This window comes from Solanum lycopersicum, chromosome 2, assembly GCF_036512215.1.
Source record: "Solanum lycopersicum chromosome 2, SLM_r2.1".
Lineage (NCBI taxonomy): Eukaryota > Viridiplantae > Streptophyta > Magnoliopsida > Solanales > Solanaceae > Solanum > Solanum lycopersicum.
Genome location: NC_090801.1, coordinates 47107024 through 47127289, shown reverse-complemented (window position 1 = coordinate 47127289; position 20266 = coordinate 47107024). Strand labels below are relative to the sequence as shown.

Below are 20266 nucleotides of genomic sequence, written 5' to 3'. Positions count from 1 at the left end.
AATTAAATTGATCTTATAATAAAATAGTGGGGAAAAAACAACAACACATGACAAATGAATTAAAGAACAATAACAAGTAGAACAATGTATTAGAGGTATAAAGTGAGCATGTGTCATATGGAGCTTTTGTAGTTAAGCTTCAGTAATAGTAAATGTTAGGCCTTTCTCATAGCACCTATTATAAATGAGTCCAGTCTTAAAACGAACACTTTTTGAAGCCTAAATATCAAAAGGAATCCTTTTTAAAATATACATTAAAAGCCGATAATTGGCGAATTATAACTATCATTTTTTTCACGTTATAGTGTTTGTTAACTCAAAATTTATCCAAATCAATATTATACAAATCTTAAAGGTATATCGCTCACAAATGAGCGAACTATTATTCTTTTTGCTAACTTTGCTCATGTGAATTTATATCTCTTTCTTCCTTATATGAAGCTATATCTCTTTTTTCAATAATAGATATGAATTATTCACTCCACATTTTTCACTCATCTTCTACTTTTTCATATTTTATATTTTGATTTCTGAAATTTGATGGTCATGTGTCATCAACAATCTGAAAAAGTCTTATATTCTGTTGAAGTAGACATTTGTAAATGCATTGAGAATTGTAAAATGAAAACATCAAGGACTCCAAGAAATTTCGACTATAAGTATTGGAGTTGTCCGCATTTAAAGGTAAAAAAATTAAATTGTTCACTTCAAATTATTTAAATATTCATCACTTGTTTCATTGTTTTGTTATTTAGAAAAATGATGGATGGTATTATTTTCAATGGACAGAAAACATGCTCATAAATGAAACTAACATTATTCTTTCACGGGTGAGGAAACCCTCCTTCGATGGTGATACAATGACTTCATACATCAATATGAAATTTGTAGAAGATAGAGAATCTTCTAAGGACATTGTTAAGAATCAGAAGAAAACTAAAATGAGCATCTTGGAGAATTTCTGGAGTCAACTGTACTAGGCGTCGTAGAAATGAAATGGACATTGTTCCAGGTGGCATCACACAACAATGTAGTTTATGTTGGGAAATTGGTCAGAGGAATCGTTATTTCCGTCGATCTTACTAGTTTTTTTTTTAATAGTATTGTAAGCAAATAAATAGTGAGTTTTTCTAATATTTCTATTATTTAAAAAAATTATGATTTTATGTATCAAAAAGATTTTACGTTACACTTGAAATTGAGATAGATATATATTCAAGTGAGAAGTTGACAAAAGAATTGTAGTATATTTGTGTAATTTTAGTTTGGATCAATTTGGAATTAATGGGGATTACGGTGTTAAAAGATGGTAGTTGTAGTGCACCCATAAATGGACGAATTGTTCGTATTGGTGAATATTTTTAAAGAGGATCACTTTTAGAGTTTAGGATTTAAAAAGTGTCTATTTTGATGTCAGACTTTTATAAGTGACTAGTGATCCATCAACCCAAACTTTATTTCAATGGTTGATGGACTTCGAAACATTATCTCATCCTTATCTTACTACACTAGCCATCCACCTACCCAAAAATTGTTTTCACCGCAATAGAGTTAAGATATGAGAAAATTTGTTATTTCTCTTCCAAGTGTCTTTTAGTATGAGTTTTTATGCCTCTAACTTACAATGTTACATAAAAACATACAAAAGGTAGTCGTAAATATGACGGATATTCTAAACATGACATTAGAAGGAAGATCACAGAGACAGAGGAGGTGGATACATAGCATCAAGGATTTCAGATCATGAAGTGAAGAGTAGTGGAGAAATTAGAGTTAAGAGACATCCACATAAACAAATATACTTCATAACAAAAATCAATTATTTTCTTTTTCTTTGTCACTCTTGCACTCAAGCTATGGGAGAGTACTAGGTTAGCATCTAGGCGTAATTATGAATGAAATCATCGTAGGAGATCATCTGCCAATTTATGTAGAGACAAGTTGGGACAAATTCACATGATCATTTTTGTCAACATATATATGTATAGCCTATTGATCTCTTTATTTTTTTTATATATTGAGCATTTAACAAAGATTGCCATGCATTAATTAATGTCCACATGTTAACTCTTGGAACATATTATCAAAGATTGGTTCTCTTATTGAATATTGACAATGGCAAGGTGACATGCTGCAGAATTGTCCCAAATCAATCATTTGAATGCCACAAATTATTCATGTGGCAACTGACTCTAGACTCTAGACTCTAGTAGTTGTGGGAAAAAAGTGATCCATTACTATTAAATGCGTTGCCCTAATTCCTGTTCTTGTTTAAAAAAGTGTTATGTATAAAGTTGTAAAACAAATTTCACAATGACTTTTCAATAGTCCCAAAAGAGACAATTCAAGAAGCACAAGACCAGAGTTTCGTGATTTGCCAACTATGTGGAACAAAAATGTCAAACCCTAAATCTTTTTTTTTTTATGACAAGGAAAACAGTAGCCGTAAAATCTCGCTCCTACCCAATAGCTCACAGACCACATAGAAAAGGTAACTGCACTAGGCAAACCTGATGCGACGAACTCGATCCAGAAGGCAAACCCTGACAAAGGGTTTCAAACTTGAGATTTCCAACATGAAGGTCCCAAGCTCAAACCACAGGGCCACCCCGAAGGGTCTAAATCATTTATCAACTTAAAAAAAAAGACTTTTCAACACACAACACATTGCTATGCGATTTCATCTATGAAATAAAATTACAAATTCCGTAAGAAGTCTAATTTGAGAATTCATAATTTATATTTTTCAAATACGAAAATTGACGCGCACAAATATATATTTTGTCTATGTTTCAGATCATTCCAAGCTTGAGGGGTTCGAAAAGGCATAGACAGGAGCTAGAGGGAAAACTCTCATCTAAGATATTATATGCACTTGTTTATAGTACTGAGATATATACACTATCAGAACTAAACAATTCCTGTATCTCTTGGAGAAAAGCTAATTCAATATACAATTTGCTATATGGTGATGGGTTCTTGTATTTTGACATACACACAAATATGAAGAAAGTACTCAGGGTTCATCAAATTGTTTACCACCCATGCAAAAGGAATCTCCATCTTTGGTTCAATTCCCTGAATGCGCAGGAGCTTGATCTCAGCACCATCTGAAATAGAGCAAGAGACGATGCCCTCATTCAACATCTCCCCACTTCGTTCCGTGTTGCTCTTGTTTGTTTCTTCTGGAGATGATCTCTGTTCAACCTCAACTTCTTCTTTAGATACATCATCTGTTGGCGGAAGTTTTTCCCCAAAAAACTCGGGCAGAAGTTTTGTTACTGCATCATACAAGGTGAAGCATTTACCTGCAAGGAGAGAGTACTATACATCAATAATCACAAAAATTTCCTGATTAAACTATTAATGCAGGAAAAGTTCACCCACGTTTGCTTTTGGATCTTCTTTGCCCTATCAAATACTACCTTCAACTCAACTACCTAGGCTACAAAAACTTTGCTAGCACCACTTGTTACACAATCACACACCAACCTCCCGTGACTTTTTCTTCCCATATGAGATTGGTGATCTTCATTGCAGGGGACTTCTTTTTTCATACATTTTTTATTCCAAGGTTGCTCACAATCCATCCTCATCCTAAGCTTGTCTCAGTTCTACCTAAAATTTAATTGTGGTATAAAGGACCAAAAGATGTTAGATTACTTGCATTAGCTTATTCTACCGAAGCAAAACTGCTAGCCTCCCCACCAGTCAAACATTTACCTCATAGGAAAATAAAGACTAAAGTTAAGCCTGAATGTAAAATATAATCACCAATGTTAAGTATGCGTTGATGTTCATGAAGTTACCATGGGTTTGAGTCACTGTACGTGCACAAATACAAATTGAAACTAAAGACAATATGGGGCACATTTCTTACCATCTCCATGGATCTGAACAGGTCTGTTTATGTAAGAGATTCTGTCCCAACTTTCAACAACAGGTGCATCTTCTAACTCGTCAAAATCCTCATTGATAGTTCTAACATACAGTCGAACCGGTATTCTACCTGAATACAGCACCACCAGAAGACAATTTATATGGGAGTTAGTGTATAAAAATTAGGATGGAGTAGACCATTTTGATGATCCCCAAAAAGATCCAAGCAGCAAGAATGCATCATTAAGGAGACTTTCACTAATAAACGAACAGTGCTATATACACTGCTAAATGGACAAGGGTGGTTTCAATCTCTAAGATAGCTTCCCAAGGAGACTTTGACAACTGATCTCATTGACCACTCCTTTCATCCCCACCAATAAACTACTGAAGCCCACTCCAAATAGATGCAGAACAACAATAAATGGTTTCGTTCTGTTATTTTTCAAAGTCCGGGGCCAGCTTGCACTAGCACAGGTATTGGGTAACTTTGCCATCAAGACTTGAGGAGATGGGAAGAAATCACCAAGTGTTTATCTTGGTTGAGATTCAAAACAATGCCAGTATCTTGCAAGAATGCACTTCCTCAAAAAAAAAAAATGCCATCAGTTCTGGCAAGATAGCTTTAAGTAACTCTTAAGCCTAGAAAGAGCCCAATCTCCAATGCCACAACAGCACATGTCAAGTTGCTTCAGTGAGCTCACAAGTAACAAACAAAGAAACATGTCATGGGCAACTCATCAGTTTCCATCACTTTAAACCCAAATCACAATGAAATTATCTCTCTCAAACAGTTCACCAAGTCAATAAGAAAAATCTGAAGGATGATCAAATTACACTTCCAACAGTTGGGCTTAAACTATCACTGACATGGTTTAAAGTTAAACTGGGATTAGATAGTAGATAATCGTGAACCAACACAGGTGACTAAAAATTGAAGAATAGCCTTGTCATATGAAGGAACTTAAACAACAGAAATATTATCATGAAGGGACAATGAGACACGAATAACAAGAATATAGCTTCACTCAACTACGTGCTAGGGCAAGTTCCTCTAAGATGCACCAGTGCTAAGAATATCAACTTAATCTCTCCCACTAGCTAGAGCTGTCAAATTAAGAGTTCATCATTCACAAACTATAGAGCAATGCTAAAGTATGTATAATCAACGAAAAGGGTAGGGTGAAGAATTGGGCGCAGAGAGCAAAGAGCAGAGAGGGTCAATTGAACATCCACAGCTTTACCATATTCTGTAAGCTGGCCTGACTATATAGAAGTGTAGCTCACCAGTTTTAGCTGGTGCTGTGCCATCTGCATTTTGAGTGCTTTCCGGTGATTTAGGAGAGGAAATGTTCAATTGTATCGAAAAATCATCCACAAGTATGCCGAATTTTAGCTTAGATGAGATTCGAAGATAAGAGTCCAAATCACCTGTTCCATCAAGAACACAACTACAGTTAGTCATATAACCACGGATGGTCGGATATGATAAAATCACCTATAAACATGAAACAGTCCCCTAGCACTGCATGTGCATGACATAGGTAAAAGATGCAGCAAGTAATACATGGAGAATTAAACCAGCCTTTTGTGGAGGAAATTCATCAGGATTCATTTAACTTTGTGTTGGCAAAGGATAGGAACTTTCAGTTGGCCAATAGTTGTTTTATGTGCCAATCCAATTCAGAAAGTGTCAATCACCAGATCCTTTACTGTGCAGTAGGAACTGACCTTTGGTGCGTGTTCATACTATTGTTGGACTGGACAGGGCTGTGCCGTTCACTGCTCGAGAAGCCTATGTGCGCCGGAATTCACAGGAAGTTGATAAAGACACCAAAAAGATTTGGATTATGGCATCTGCTAGCATTTTTTGGTGTATTTGGATGGAGGCAAATTGCCGATGTTTTGATGGGTATCTCAACTTCAGGCTGTTTGGTTTTATTTAGCTGGGTTATCCTTTCTCCTGAAAATAGTACTGATCATTTTTTAGAGTTTGTTAGTTCTCGTCTTAGGGGGTCTTTGGCCATGAAAATAGTAAAAAGTAATTTTTGTTTTCGAAGTGGAAAAATGATACTTGAAAATTGGAGTTGTATCTGGCCATAAATACAAATTGGAGTTCATCTAATTTTTGTGAGCAATTTGGAGTGAAAAAAATAAAAGCAGTTTTTTTGTGTTTTCCAAATTCTGGAATTTCATGGCCAAACGTATTTTCTGGAAGGGAAGTAGGAACATGGATGATGATGTCACACATCGTATTTGTGCGGCCCGGATGAAGCGGAAGCTTGCCTCCCGAGTCTTGTGTGATAAAAAGGTAACACCTAAACTTAAAAGTAAGTTCTACATAGTGGTGGTTAGATTGATTGTGTTGTATGAGGCGGAGTGTTGGATAGTCAAGAACTCTCATGTTCAAAAGATGCAAGTTGCGGAAATAAGGATGTCGGATAGATGTATGAGCATCCTACTAGAAGCGATGAGATTAGGAATGAAGATATTTGGACAAGGTGGGAGTGGCCTCCGTAGTGGACGAGATGAGGGATGCGAGATTCAGATGGTTTAGGCACGTGAAGAGGAGATGCGTAGATGCCGTAGTGAGGAGGTGCAAGAGGTTGGATATAGTGGATACGAACTACAAGAGAGGAGAGATAGGGAGAAAAAGTATTGGGGTCTGGGGAGAAGTGATTCAACAAGATATGGCAACTTCAGATTTTTTAGCACATGACCTTAGTAGGAGGGTGTGGAGGTCGCAATTAGGGTAGAAGGTTAGTAGGTACGGTGTGTTGTCTTGTTTTTTGAGGGATTTAGACTTGGTGGGGCCTGCTTTGGTGTTAGCCTTATTCTTGTAGTATCTTCTTTTGATTTCAATCATCATCTTTTGTTTATTGTGCTTAAGTTATCATACTAGTTTGTGGTTGTTACTAGTACCTTGTCAATTGTTATGTTTCTTCATTATCACCAACCTCTCTATTTCCACCTTGTGGAGGTAAGTTCTGTGTACATTCTACCCTCTTCAAACCCCACTTGTGGATTTCACTAGGTAGGTTGTTCTTGTAACTCCGGAAAAAAGAAAACAAAATCATGGTCAAATGCCTCCTAATCGCAGCCTCTCTCTTGTAATTGAACTGACATACATACTCTCTTCTGTAACCTTTTCATCTTCTTGCTGCCTTTTAATGATATGAACTTCCTCTTTAAAAAAAGGACAGAACAGAGAGGGATTCTTCATATTCTACATAAAGAATAAACACTTCCTAGAATAGATCAAACAAGCTACTCACACAACAAACCTAACTGAGAATATTGCAGAAAATTGTACACCCATATAAGAGCTAATACAGAGACCCGAAATTCCCCAAGACATCACAATTCCGTGTTGGGAAAAAAATGATTTGCTAATTTGCCTTCTAACATATTTTATCTCAAGCACTTCAGCGTATTCTGCGAAACTATCATCCTAGAAGATTAAGACAAGAATTGTCTGAGAACTAAATCTACAAGAAGTTCTATTAAGATTCCAGAACTCGCAACTAATTTACCACTTGCCTATGAGAAAATAAAAATATACGCTAAGGTTAAGCTGAAAAAAAGATTTGGCAGAGCCACAGATGTGTTTAATTAGGAAATCTAGATTATGGAGAAGAGTTTGACCCCAACTCTAAAACAGCAAACAAGGTTGGATGGGTACAAGCTTGGAAAAGAATTCTGGAAAGACCCTTTTTTTCCTCATGGAAACTTCACTGTCCAATACAAGAAGAAACCCCAATACACCAACACTTACCCTGGAGAATATAGCAATACATTGACGTTCTTCTTTTTTATTTTTTTAATGTCGTTAGCAATACATTGATGTTCCTTTTTTTTTTTTTATATCGGTAGTAATACATTGATGTTATTCTTTTATCTGTCAGATATGAAAACTAAAGTCAAATAACATCGCATGATTTTTACCACCCTCTTGATCTATAACCAATGTTTTCCCTTTTGTGTTCTGATGGTGTTGATACGCAGTTATAACAGGTTTAACTTATTCAACAGAAAGATACTAACTCACTGTTCGTAAGACCAGATTTAGATCACCCTAATTTTGAAAGCATTTGTAGGTAATCAAAGCGGTTTCATTATCATCCATGTTAAAAAGTCAAAAGCCTAACTACTTTGCATACAAGTTATACTAGTACGATGCACTTTACCTTGCACATAATAAATTGACAAAAATAAGTCATTTGAGGAATGAAAGAAGCCATAGTATCATAAACCCTGCAAATAAGATGCATACCATCCATAATGGAGCGCCAGAGTTCTAATTGGTCAGATTGGGACATATTCATTACATTTTTGCAGTTCCCATTGATTATATATGCTGCCTGCAGTTCAAGCAATGAAATTGTCAGAATGTACCCCATAAGTTCAACATCATCAGACCTCAGTTCTAAGCTAAATCCCAACACTGATCCCCCGTGATTCATAGCTCTTACAACCAGTATTGTCCTCTGTCCATGGGCACACAATTAAAATCCACTGAATGCAAATGAATGAATTGATTGTAAAACCCAATCGCACATCTCTAGATTCACATCTCTGACAACCTACATAGTCCCACAGTCTGGAGCATTGCTATTAGCTACCAGAAGGCACATTTTAAGATAAACTTAGTAACTATAATGTATGTGAGCACAGAAATATACAATTTATTGTCACATAAATTCCTCAGATATATTTTATCTGCTACCAGAAGGCACATTTTAAGATAAACTTAGTACCTATTATATAGGGGGGGTGGGGGGGTATGCAATTTTTAGTCACATAACTTTCTCAGGTTTATTTTATCTCACAAATTTTAAAAGCCTTTTCTTTTTCTAGTTTAGTATTCAATCAAATACCTTTGCATAAATTTGAAGGGTGAAATAGTACTGGGGACACGGTGGGTAGAGCTAGTGTTATAAAAAGCAATAATTGCGGAAGATCTCTAAGGTCCGTTGGGCTCTAAGCGCAAATTGTAAATAAAATGTGGGCTTTAATGACAAAGGCGCAAAGGGAGAAAAAATACACATATATATATGTTAAAGTCCAATACTAGTAGTTCATCAACATGAATGACAAACATATAAACCAAGAAATTGAAAAATAAACTATAAAGTGAAAAATCAACTGTTGGTGTCACTTCTCCAGAAGAGGTTCATTGGCAAGGAAAATGATGACACTGAAGCACACATAAAACGATGCGTTCAACATGTTATGAGCCTCGCTTCAGGGATTAAGCGTGCCTTTTGACACTGGGTAGAGCCCCATGTATATAATTATGAATTAGCCTACCAAATCTCACTTGCAACTAGATATATCCACTATCAAAATGATCCAGCACCAGTAGGACACAAAAGAATATGGTGTGATCAAACTTTTACAAGCTACAATGTATCTTGTAATTACAAGAAAAGATCCGAACAACTTTACTTGCTCAGTATCAACTTGGTACTGAAATTTTTTAATGAAATCTACTTTTTTTGAAACTTACTTTAACCTTTTTTTTTTTGAAACTGGTAACTTAACTTACTTTAACTTATCAAAAAGAAAAGAGAAGAGGTTAAAAGTGCAGAAGCTAACCAGAAAAACTATACCTCACCTCTTTAAATGAATTGATAAAGCTCCATTTTACACTATCTTCACTGTCACAGGGTGTTAAAATATTTCCAGGATATCCTCTAAAATGTACCTGCAGAGAGATTTCACAAAGGCGTTTCCATTAAATTATGATGCATCCCTGATAATATAATCACTTGTTTCATTAACTAAAGCATGCTACAACATCATAAAAGTTAAGTCCAAAGTAACGAGGTGGTTAGATTCAGTAAGGCCAGTTTGAAAACCAACTTTGTAAATGGAATTGAGTGTAAATAGGTCTAATGGAACTAAGTGCAAATAGGTGTAATTATAGACTTTTTTAATGACAGCGGTGTTGACCTCGACTAGTTCCACAGGATACCTGTCACCTCCCACCAGCAACAAGTATCAGGTTACTCTGTCCACCAAGGCTAGGACATGAAAAATAATCGCCTAGTGTTTTTTGTTTCCGCTAAGTTTTGAACCTAAGACCTCAGGGTTCTCAACCACTTCATTGACCACTAAGCCACACCCTTGGGTGCTAATTATATAATTTTGGTATGTTTGTATGAGTTTGACCGAGTAATTACTTGTCCAGGGCGTAATTAGGAGTAATTGAGGTAGTAATCACACTTTTCAATTCTTCAAAAGGGATTGAAAATTGCTGGTAATTACATGGTGTAATTTCAAAGTAATTATCTTCATTTTTTATTTTAACTATAATTTCTGTTCCTTTTAATTTATATTTATTTATAATTCTTTTTCATTTTGATATTCCTTTTTCATTTTTTCAAATATATTATGTTCTTACATGGTTTATCTTTTATTTCTTTATTTCTCATTTCCAAACTTTCACTTTACGTGCTTCTATATAATTTCTCCTATTTTGTTTCTTTCGTATTTATTTTTCTTCATTTTGCTTAATTGTGTTATTATTCTAATTTTTCTGAAACTACCTCATATTCATAGAAACAACGAGTCATCTACAAACTTGACTTATAATGACTGCATTAAAGTTGGATTTTCTTGTTGAATGAGGTTAATAGAGAAGCTTAATATATACTTGGTGATGTCAAAATTTATAGATTATTTTTTATCAAACATATGAACAATGTTATGAAGTTATGGTTGTAATTTTTTGGTCAAACATGTAGTTCAAGATATTTTGCAAATCGTGTGTGCTAAGTTAGAATCTTTATTAATCAATTCAACTGAAATATTATACATTTCGAAACTGTATATCAATAATTTTTGCAATCTTAGTAACAAATGTACAATTATCAAACATTTCCAATTTTTACCTATTAAGGGACAACATTTAGCTTTCTTCAGTTGATAAAACAAATAGCTTTAACCCCTGTTTTCTCAAAACAGAAAGGTGAAGTAAAAGCAAGCAGATTAGTGATTTAGGGGGTGTTTGGATTAAACCTATTTTTTAGTGGCTTTTGGCTTTAGAGTTGTTTTTTTAGTTTTGAAAGTGTTTGGGTAACTCAAAAAGTGCTTTTAAGCACTTCTTTAAAGGATGAAAAAGTACCAAAAAATGTCAACAATTGGGTGTCCTCAACTTATAACTTTTAGCTTTTGGCTTGTAAGTCACTTTAAAAAAGCCCATCCAAACACCCCCTTAGTCATTAAGACATTAAATAAACTTCATATATTGGTATCAATTGCAACCTCAATTTAGTCGACGAGTGAGGGCTTGAGAAAAAAGATTATGTGATGGATTTCATGTCTGCACTTCCACTTCTTATTTGTGCTTGCTAAATTCTATAGAATCAAGTTACCCTTCGAGGTGGCCCAGTGGTTTGAGCTTTGGACTTCCGTGTTGGAGGTCTCAAGTTCAAAACCCCTTGCCAGCGAAAGCAAGGGGTTTGCCTTCTGGGTCGAGCTCGTCGTACCAGGCTTGCCTAGTGCGGATTACCTCTCCAATGTGGTTTGCGAGCTATTGCATAGGAGCGAGGTTTTACCCTGTGCTCACCCAAAAGAGTAGCGGCTGCGGGTTTCCCTTGTCATAAAAAAAAAATCTATAGAATCAAGTTATGTTGCCACTTTCTAGTTTCTACTACCCTTCCTCAGAAAACTCCAACAAATACGGTGTTACTTTCAGCTAAAAGTTTCACATAGCTTATTAGCTTAAAACAAAATATGTTGACATACCGTCAGATTCCAAGGCCGTTCAGGTTCTGCACAAAGAAGATCAAAGAGTACCCCAGTAGGTATATACCTGAAAGAACACAAATATCCAACAAAAGAAATATTAATCACATTCCAAAACAAATATAGGGACATCCAAACACTCTTAAATGAGGAAAACAAGAAAAGCTAAGAAAGACTTCCAACGTAGTATCATCCTCTTCAGGTTCTTCAAATGTTATTCAAAGAAGATGTTCCAGAATCAATAAGTCAATTCATGATGATCAACTGCTATACCAGTTGAGCCGCGGATGCCAGCTAGTGTTCTAATTGACATAGTTGGCTACCATCAATGGACATCACATATAAAGAGAATGAATGACGAGACTGCTTTGCATGCATAGGGACAAAAAAAGAATAAGATCACTGGATGATGTGATATGTGACGACGAAAGCTGTAAAGACAACTCCCTGCCTACTATGTACTTGGGTATGCCTCTAGGTGCCAAGTCAAGGGCCATGAGCAATTGGAACTCATTGATTGAAAAGTGTGAGAAGTTAATTAGATGAAAATCTCAATACATCTCCATAGGTGGCAGAGTCACTCTCATCTACTCTGTTTTGGGTGCTCTTCCAAGTTCCAACCTACATGATGTCAATCTTTCCCATTCCTGATGGAGTGATACAAAGATTACACAAGATTAGGAGAGATAATCTTTGGAAAGGGATTAAGGAAAATGACTACTGTTCAGCACTTGGTCAAATTGAACAAGGTTCTTTGGGGAAAGAAGCATGGGGGTTTTAGGAGTAAGAAATCTGAAAATGCAAAGCAAGGCACTTAGACTGAAGTGGTTATGGAGATACTCACAACAGCCTCAAGCATACAGGGGCAAAGCAATTAAAGCTAAACTGGGAGAGGAGAACATATGGATGACAAAGGAGGTATAAACACCCTATGGTGCAAGTCTAGGGAGGTCTCAGAACTTTTTGGCCTTTTTTGAAAAATAACAAGTGTGAGAGTAGGCAATGAAAGTAAGACATTTTGGGAGGACAAATGGCTGGGACATGCTAGTTTAAAGAACCTTTTACCTGAAATGTATATTATGGCAGTACATCAACAAATGTGTTTGGCTGACAGTTGGACACAACAAGGACAGAACATCCAGCTAGAAGGAATTTTAATAACTAGGAAATTGTAACCGTCAGAATTTTTCAGAGCTTGAAGAGTTCAAAGGGGCAAAGCATGAGGTTGATAGACTATGGTGGAACAAAGATAGCAAAGGCATGATTAAGGTGAACTCAGCATACAAATTTTTGAACCAAGGTGGACAACAGCCACCACAATGGCCATGAAAACAGATCTGGAATACAAAAATCCCCTTCAAGGTGGCATGTTTTACTTGATTACTGGCAAGAGAAGTAGTCCTGACACAAGAAAGTCTCAAGAAGAGGAAGTTCTTTATGTGCTCCAGATGCTATTTGTATGGAGAAGAGGTTGAGATGGTCAGTAACAACCCAACTTTGGAGGATTTTATCAGCCTCAGGGGTATTGTTTGGATAATGCCCAACAGAATCACCCACCTTCTCTACAGTTGGGAAGAGGTAGGTGTGGGAGCTTCATACAGAGACCGATGGAGGATTGTCCTAGACCCTGTATTTGGTGGACAATCTGGAAAGAGAAATGCTAGTGTTTTGAGAGAAAAAGTTGTGATCTTCAGAAGATCAAAGTGAACTGTATCAAACTTTTTAATTTCTGGTGCAAACAGATGTACCTAGAGGATACTAAATCAATTATTGAGATTCTTCGGTCTTGTTAGATTTTAGATTCAGATATCGTGTTTTTTTTATATGCTGTAATTATGGTTCCAGTACAATCCACGTACTGGTTTTAGTCGATACATACAAATGTTACCTTCTAAAAAAAAAGAAGTTGTAAAGACAAGAACTAGATAAACTGAAAAAAGAATTGTAGCATATTTCTGGAGAATATGATTCTTAAACAAGAAAAAAATCAAAACATTGCAGACATTTAGTCTAGAATAAAGAGATCCTGAATACATCGAGTGAAGTCATTCATCTATCACTGTATACAATTGTTTCGAGCAGTATAAAATATACTATAACGACTCAACAATTCAACCACTGAGAAATAAACTTATGTCCAAGATTTACTGATTGGCATGAGTATGCATACCATTTGAGAGGCAAGCCATTGTACTCAAACCATATGGTATCTACACCTGGAGGAAGTGAATTACTGAAGAAAGGCTTTACTTTTTGTGCTAAAAGAGGCAGGTACCCAATTCGAGGAGCTAAAATCTGCAATATGGAACACCATCAAATATAAAAAATAAATTAGTTTTTTTGTAGATTATAAAAACTAAAATATCTCTCTATATATATGTGTGTGTGTGTGTGTGTGAGAGAGAGAGAGAGAGTCTGGTGGAGAGGGGGGGGGGGGGGGGGGGGATATCGGGTTATTATGCATTCATTCATGTGTCTGGTACAATAACCGTAACACTGCAGTAAACTAAGTAGTTGCAGAGGACAGCTGATTTTAGTCTCCAAGATTTGAATCATGATGAAAAAGATAGGAACCACAAAAAAAAGAAAAACAGTTTCTCCTAGGGAATTGTTGGTCTTTTTTGACCAGAAAGAAATTTAACGAGAATGGTCTACTGGAAATTGGAATTAAGAGTGAAAAATGCTATTTGAACCTAATTGTACTCAATTCCAAAAAGAGCTATATTTTTGTTTGGGATTTTAGCAGAGACATTCCTACTTTAATGTCGCAGCCCATTGGCAATTTTAGCAAATAACTCAAAACACTTAATATGGAACTCATATTTGTCATATCAACATATCCTGAATGCATTTTTATTTCTTCTTATTTTAATAAAGTAAACAAATTCCATTAATGTTTAGGCTAAAACAAAAGCAGTATATAATAGTATACCCAAAAAATAGAAAACTATAGATAAAGATGTTTTTTTTTACAAGAAATACCCATTTTCTATACAAAAAGACACTTCATGGGAGCACACCAAAAGAAAGTAAGGGATAAGAGGCTATGGCCTCACATCCTCAAAAATTCAATAGTACCCAAGTTCTCATTTTCTTTCTCTCCAAATAACCCACATGAGTGCTAGCGGAGCAACATTCCAGCTCTATGCCTCTTCCTGCTTTTACCACAATTCCAGTTGAACTTGACTCTTTGACAGTGTTTGGCATCACCCATGATATGTGAACCAATTAAGTATGTATCACCATAACCTCAAGGTAAAAGCACACAATATAGAAGGAGTGATTACCATCTTCACTAGCCTCCTTTCACATGAAACACTAATCGACATAAACGACATTCCACTTCCTAAGATTCTCGTTTGCTAAGGTCACCTTCTAGCTGCAAATGAAGTGAAGAAACACACTTCCCTCGAAACTTTTGGAATCCAAATCGAACTACTTCCACCATCCAAATTTATTGAAGGTGTTGACTAAGCTCGGAGTTTAAGAATGAAAAAAGATTTTTGAAGTTTGTGGTTTAAAATGTGAGAAATATTGAAAAATAATATTATTGAATTGTTGTTGTGTCTACATTATTACAAGAGACCCTATTTATAGATCCTAGAGTACAATCCTTTACCAAATAGGATACTATTTAATATTCCTATTCCTATTCTAATAGGATTGTATAAACATATTCCTATCTAATAGGATTGTATAAACCTATTCCTATTCTAATAGGATTGTATAAAACTATTCCTATTCCAATAGGATTATATAAACCTATTTCTATTCTAACATAAAACAAGTCATAGATTCTTGTGTGGCTGTAAATTATCTATCTTAAGGTAAAATGGAAAGTTTAAAATTAAATTATAACCAAAAATAAGGTGTCACTCTTTGTGAAACTAACTAAAAAAAGGAATATAATGGTAGACAGCCTCCTCCCGAATCAATAGCTTTTCATAGACAGACTTGATAGAAAAAACTTGCAATTCCCCAAATCCCACCTCCATGCATTATGGCAATAAAATGTCATGCTTTGCTTTTTGAAGCAAATCTAACAATTTTTGGAACTCAATCACCTCCCAATCATGAAAATTTCTCCTTAACCTCAAGCCCAAAAATATCTTACCACCCTGTACTATCCGAATTTTGTGGATAGTCAAAAATCCTTATGACATGATATCTATAAATTCTAGGAAATCCTCTTTTAAAGTGTTGTCCTCACCATGACCCAACAACTAACTGTCTTCCTGACTCGTAACCTAGAATGATGCTTACCACCCTCTCCAAAAAAAGTTTGTTCCTCCCCCCGAATCTCCATAGCATACCAAATAATGCCTTATTGAAGGCCCTTAAATCTTCAACTCCAAACCCTCCCTAACACTTGGGATATGTCACAATCTTCCATCTAACCGAACGGAACTTCCTTTCCCATAACAATTTTCTTTGGTGTCAACTTTTCTGTAACACTGACTGAAGCACGCAACAAGGACGTAAAATATGTAGGAATACTGAGAAAGTGCTCTTAATTAGCATTTCCTTCCCACCTTTAGAATGTGCCTGTGATAAACATATTAGACATGTAAATCATGTGTAGCAAAAAGTAAATCCAGTTTCTTCCTTGAAACTAGGTTCCCTTATTAGCGCAAATACTAATGTAAACCACAAATCTCAAAACCTCACATTAAAAAACCATCAACATTATTCTACATTGCCACAACCCACTTTTCAAACTTTGTTTCAGTTTCTAAACTATCAACAGCAATTAACCGTGCAACTTCAACCCCTAATAAATAGGTCAGAGGTGGGTGCTGGCAATTTATGACCAAACCATCATTTATTTCCCTTTCCCAATAGTTCAACAGTGGTTCCCCCTTATCAATCCGAGTTGGATTTCAAACCAATCTTTGGCAATCAATTCACATTGAAACATTCTATCCCCTTCCTAATGAATCATCAGGGTTTCTCCAGTTAGCCAGAATCATGATCCATAGAATAGTGTTTTACCACCACTAAAGCAAAGAATCTTTTTACCATTGGATATTCAGGAAATCAAAGAATTGATTCAAAAATTAAAAACACACTCAGTTCATCAAAATGAAATCGATGAATAAGTTGTAATAATAAAGCAATTAAAGCATTGTCAAGATTGGAAAAAGGAGTACCATAGCAGGGGGAGGAGTAGGGAGAGTAGTGATTTCGGTATCATGAAGATGAATCTGCAGAGGGATTGCTCCTTCCCATATATACTTCTGTGCTTCAGTTCCTCCTCCTTTACTTTCCATTATCTTCAATTCACCCTTCTCTTCTCTTCTCTTCTTCTGCACAGAAAAAGGTAATAGTCGACGTTCTCTCCAATAACTTTACTTCTTCAACAATCACCGGTACCGTGAAGTCAGACCTATTCTTAATTTTTATCTCGACATTCAACTTCAATCAAATTCTCTATTATGTAACATAAAATTCGATTTTTTCAAATTTTTCATTTAATATAAAATTATATTTTATTCTAAATATATATTAATGAACAATTCAAATAAAAGTGATATTATTAATTAAAATAATTACATAATAAATACTGCATTATTGTAAAATTTATTTTAATCTTGTACATAAATACTTAACTTTAAAACTATTATGTTGCTCACATAAATGCTCTATCAATGCAATGTTGTCCTTATATTGTATCCAATTATTTCGTGTATTAATTACTTACTCTATTCGATTTTGAACTATTGCATCAATTATTTTCATGTTCATTAATACTTATCAATAATATGTCTTTAGATGCTATATTACTCAAAAAATAATTATAAATATTAGAGATTTAATTAATAGACTTATATAATATAAATAATATTCAAATACTTTCAAATTACATATTTAAAGTGACATTTTTTTTGAAAAAGATAAAATAGAAAAATTATTAATTTGGGTGAAAGAAGTAATTTGTCAATTATATATTTTTAGATGTTATATTACATTAAAATATAATTACAAATAATAAAGACTTAATTAATGATATAATAGAAGTAATACTAAAATAATCAAAAAGTGAAATAGAGAAGTGAATAGTAGTTACTGTTCAACTCTTTACAAAATGGAGGATAGAGAGCAATCGCGGAGCTGAAATTTCACATAGGGTGTAAATAAATAAATAAAGCAAGGCATAAGAAAACTAAATAAATAAATAAATGCTCATGAACATGCTAAGAATAAGGCAAAAATTTATCTAACGTATCAAAATCAAAGAGGCAAGCTTGCAAAAAATTGAACATTACTCACAATTAACTCAATGAACATTAAAAGGTATTTGTTTATGGGAACAAGAATTAATTAACCAAAGGGAAATGGGAGGGAGGAGAACAGTGATGGCATAAAGGAACGAGACATGAAAGCTTAAGCCATTTAATCACAAAATACCCAACTAAATCAACTCTTTAGATAATATCTTTACTGTACAAAGGGAGAAATTAATTACATTAAGTGATGCAAACAATAAGAAAATTAGTTACTGCCAAGCATATGACTTCCTAAAGAACAAGAAAATCTCAATATTTTATCATGAAAGATATCACTCATAAGGCAAATCTAATAGGCCTACTAATAACAGAGAACCATCTCTTCCTGCATTGTAAGTTTACTGCTCAAATGTGGAACTTGTTTCTCAACATCACAAGCATGAACTGTTCAGTGCCAGAACATACATCAGATCTATTGAGCTGCTGGATTAGGAGGGGAGGCAGTAAGAGTCAGAAGAGATGGTGAAAGCTAATACCATCATGTGTATAGTGGTCAGTCTGGAAAGAAAGAATTAAAAAATGTTTTGTAGATCCAATTCCATCCACAAAGTTAAATGGAATTGTATAGTATCTCTATTTTTTTGGTGTAAACAGCTTTGTATAGATGATATAGACCAGATTATAGATTTGATAGGAAATCTGTAATTACCCCTTTTTGGAGGTAGCCAGTTATAAAATTAAATAGGACCAATATTCCTTAAGCCAAACCACAACAGACAACCTTAAGACTTTTAAAACTTATTGAAGATGATGCTAAAAACCTGATAAGAGACATGGAAGGCTTGATGCTTGCAACACAAAACAGAATATAGACAGCAATAGATCCAACAAATAAGTACCAATCATGAATGTGTCAACAACAAGGCAGACCCAATTTTACACAATAAGGCTACTACTTTGTTAGACAAATTCAAACCCAAGCTATCAAGACATTACCTTGAACACCAAGGAATATCAACAGCCAGTAGTAGAGAAAATAAGATTTAATAGTAAAGAAACAACATTATCTTTAGATCAAAACAACTTACTCAGAGTTTGAAGAAAGACGACATTTGAAACTCGGAAACCCAAACAAGACAACATGCTGAAAAGGAAAAGAGGCATCAACTTTGAAAGAAAACAAGAACGGGAGCAAGCTGAAATCTGAAGAACGACAGAACCACACACTAAAGAAAAAGAAACTCAACGACAAATAGTAAACATTTTCAACTAAAATTTAAGCAAAATGGACGTATAAACTCGATTAAAACGGGTATGTTAGGCAGTAGCACAGTCATGGGATTCAGAAACGGAGAAAACCAGTTACTACATCAACAAAACAATTGATAAAACGACAAACAGCCTTTGTATTAGTTATTTAAGATTCTGCCTCTATTTTGGAAAAGAAAAACAACAATAACAAATATGGATATGCTGAAAACCGAAAAGAGGCTACAAGGAAGAACCAACTACATTTTCGAAAACTCTAAGGAACTAAATAACAGAAAAAGGAAATACCAAAGTAACATTCATAAAACTAAGACCAGCAGACCCATAAAATCCATTCGAAAGCTTTAAAGATGCTCAACAAATGAAATAACAATCTCAATCAAGTTAAAACTTTCAATAACCCACAAAAAGACTTAAAACTACTAACCATTACACTCGAAATGCAGAGAACGAGTAGACATAGAAATCGAACAAACAACAAAAGACATCATTCCAGCCATCCTAACAAATATGAACTGAACGAGGACAAAGAACAAGAAGGAAACAAACTTTCGAGATTATAATCAAAGGTAAAAAACCAAACTATTAATCAAAGGCATTCTAGGCATAAATCACACAAAAAGACATGGTCTATGCCTCAACAACTAAAATATATCAACTCGAACCAAAACGACCAAGCGTCAATAGTAAACCATAGAAGAAAAGAAGCATTCGAGCGAGGAAAAACAAGAGTCAACAGTAAACTTCTGATTACAAACAAAATGCCAGCTAAGGGTCAACATGAAGTTACCTTTTCGGGTGCAGCGAACTGGAATTACAGCTTAACTATGAAGCTTCCGCCACCAATCTCGAAAGATTCCGACGGAAACTTGGATTTCGAACAGATGATCCCCGAAATTTTGTTTGAACTCGAACGCCCCAAATGTAAATCGCTGGGTCAAGAAGAAGAAGGGGATTCTATTGCTGTTTGTGCGCGTAGTTGTATACGTATGCGTGTGTTGTATGTTGCTATCAGATGGGTTTTGGGCTGCTGGGTTTATGACTTCCGGCCCAAATTTTCTCTTGAAAATTGATCCAACAAGAGATGGATATATTCGAAGGCAACTAAAGATTAAATAAAGCGAATTAATATTAAATAA

At 35.0% G+C, this 20266-nt stretch overlaps 1 protein-coding gene across 20 annotated transcripts; it reads right to left on the bottom strand.

Moving 5' to 3' along the window:
- Nucleotides 1–2839: 2839 nt before the first annotated feature.
- LOC101261376 (autophagy protein 5) lies at nt 2840–20189 on the bottom strand. Of its 20 annotated transcripts, none has more exons than XM_010317407.3 (11): nt 19918–20112; nt 18947–19002; nt 17699–17742; nt 16782–16985; nt 13802–13926; nt 11632–11698; nt 9497–9586; nt 8153–8240; nt 5167–5310; nt 3881–4009; nt 2840–3308 (listed from the first exon to the last, which is right to left on the bottom strand). In XM_010317407.3, exons 4-11 carry the CDS (start codon nt 16899–16901, stop codon nt 2962–2964), a joined length of 1110 nt encoding a protein of 369 aa, XP_010315709.2. In that variant the 5' UTR covers nt 16902–16985; nt 17699–17742; nt 18947–19002; nt 19918–20112; the 3' UTR covers nt 2840–2961. The 20 variants fall into 20 exon arrangements, with proteins under 20 accessions (XP_010315709.2, XP_069149419.1, XP_069149421.1 ...); XM_069293318.1 differs by having other exon boundaries at nt 16782–16982; nt 19918–20100; XM_069293320.1 differs by having other exon boundaries at nt 16782–16977; nt 19918–20080.
- Between the last annotated feature and the right edge of the window lie 77 nt (nt 20190–20266).

Coding starts and splice junctions, on each gene's coding strand:
- LOC101261376 (XM_010317416.3), bottom strand. CDS start 16,901: ATGGAAAGTAAAGGAGGAGGAACTGAAGCACAGAAGTATATATGGGAA. Junction 13,927..16,781: donor CTACTCCTCCCCCTGCTATG/GTACTCCTTTTT, acceptor TCCATATTGCAG/ATTTTAGCTCCTCGAATTGG. Junction 5,311..8,152: donor CTGGCGCTCCATTATGGATG/GTATGCATCTTA, acceptor TTGATGGAACAG/GTGATTTGGACTCTTATCTT.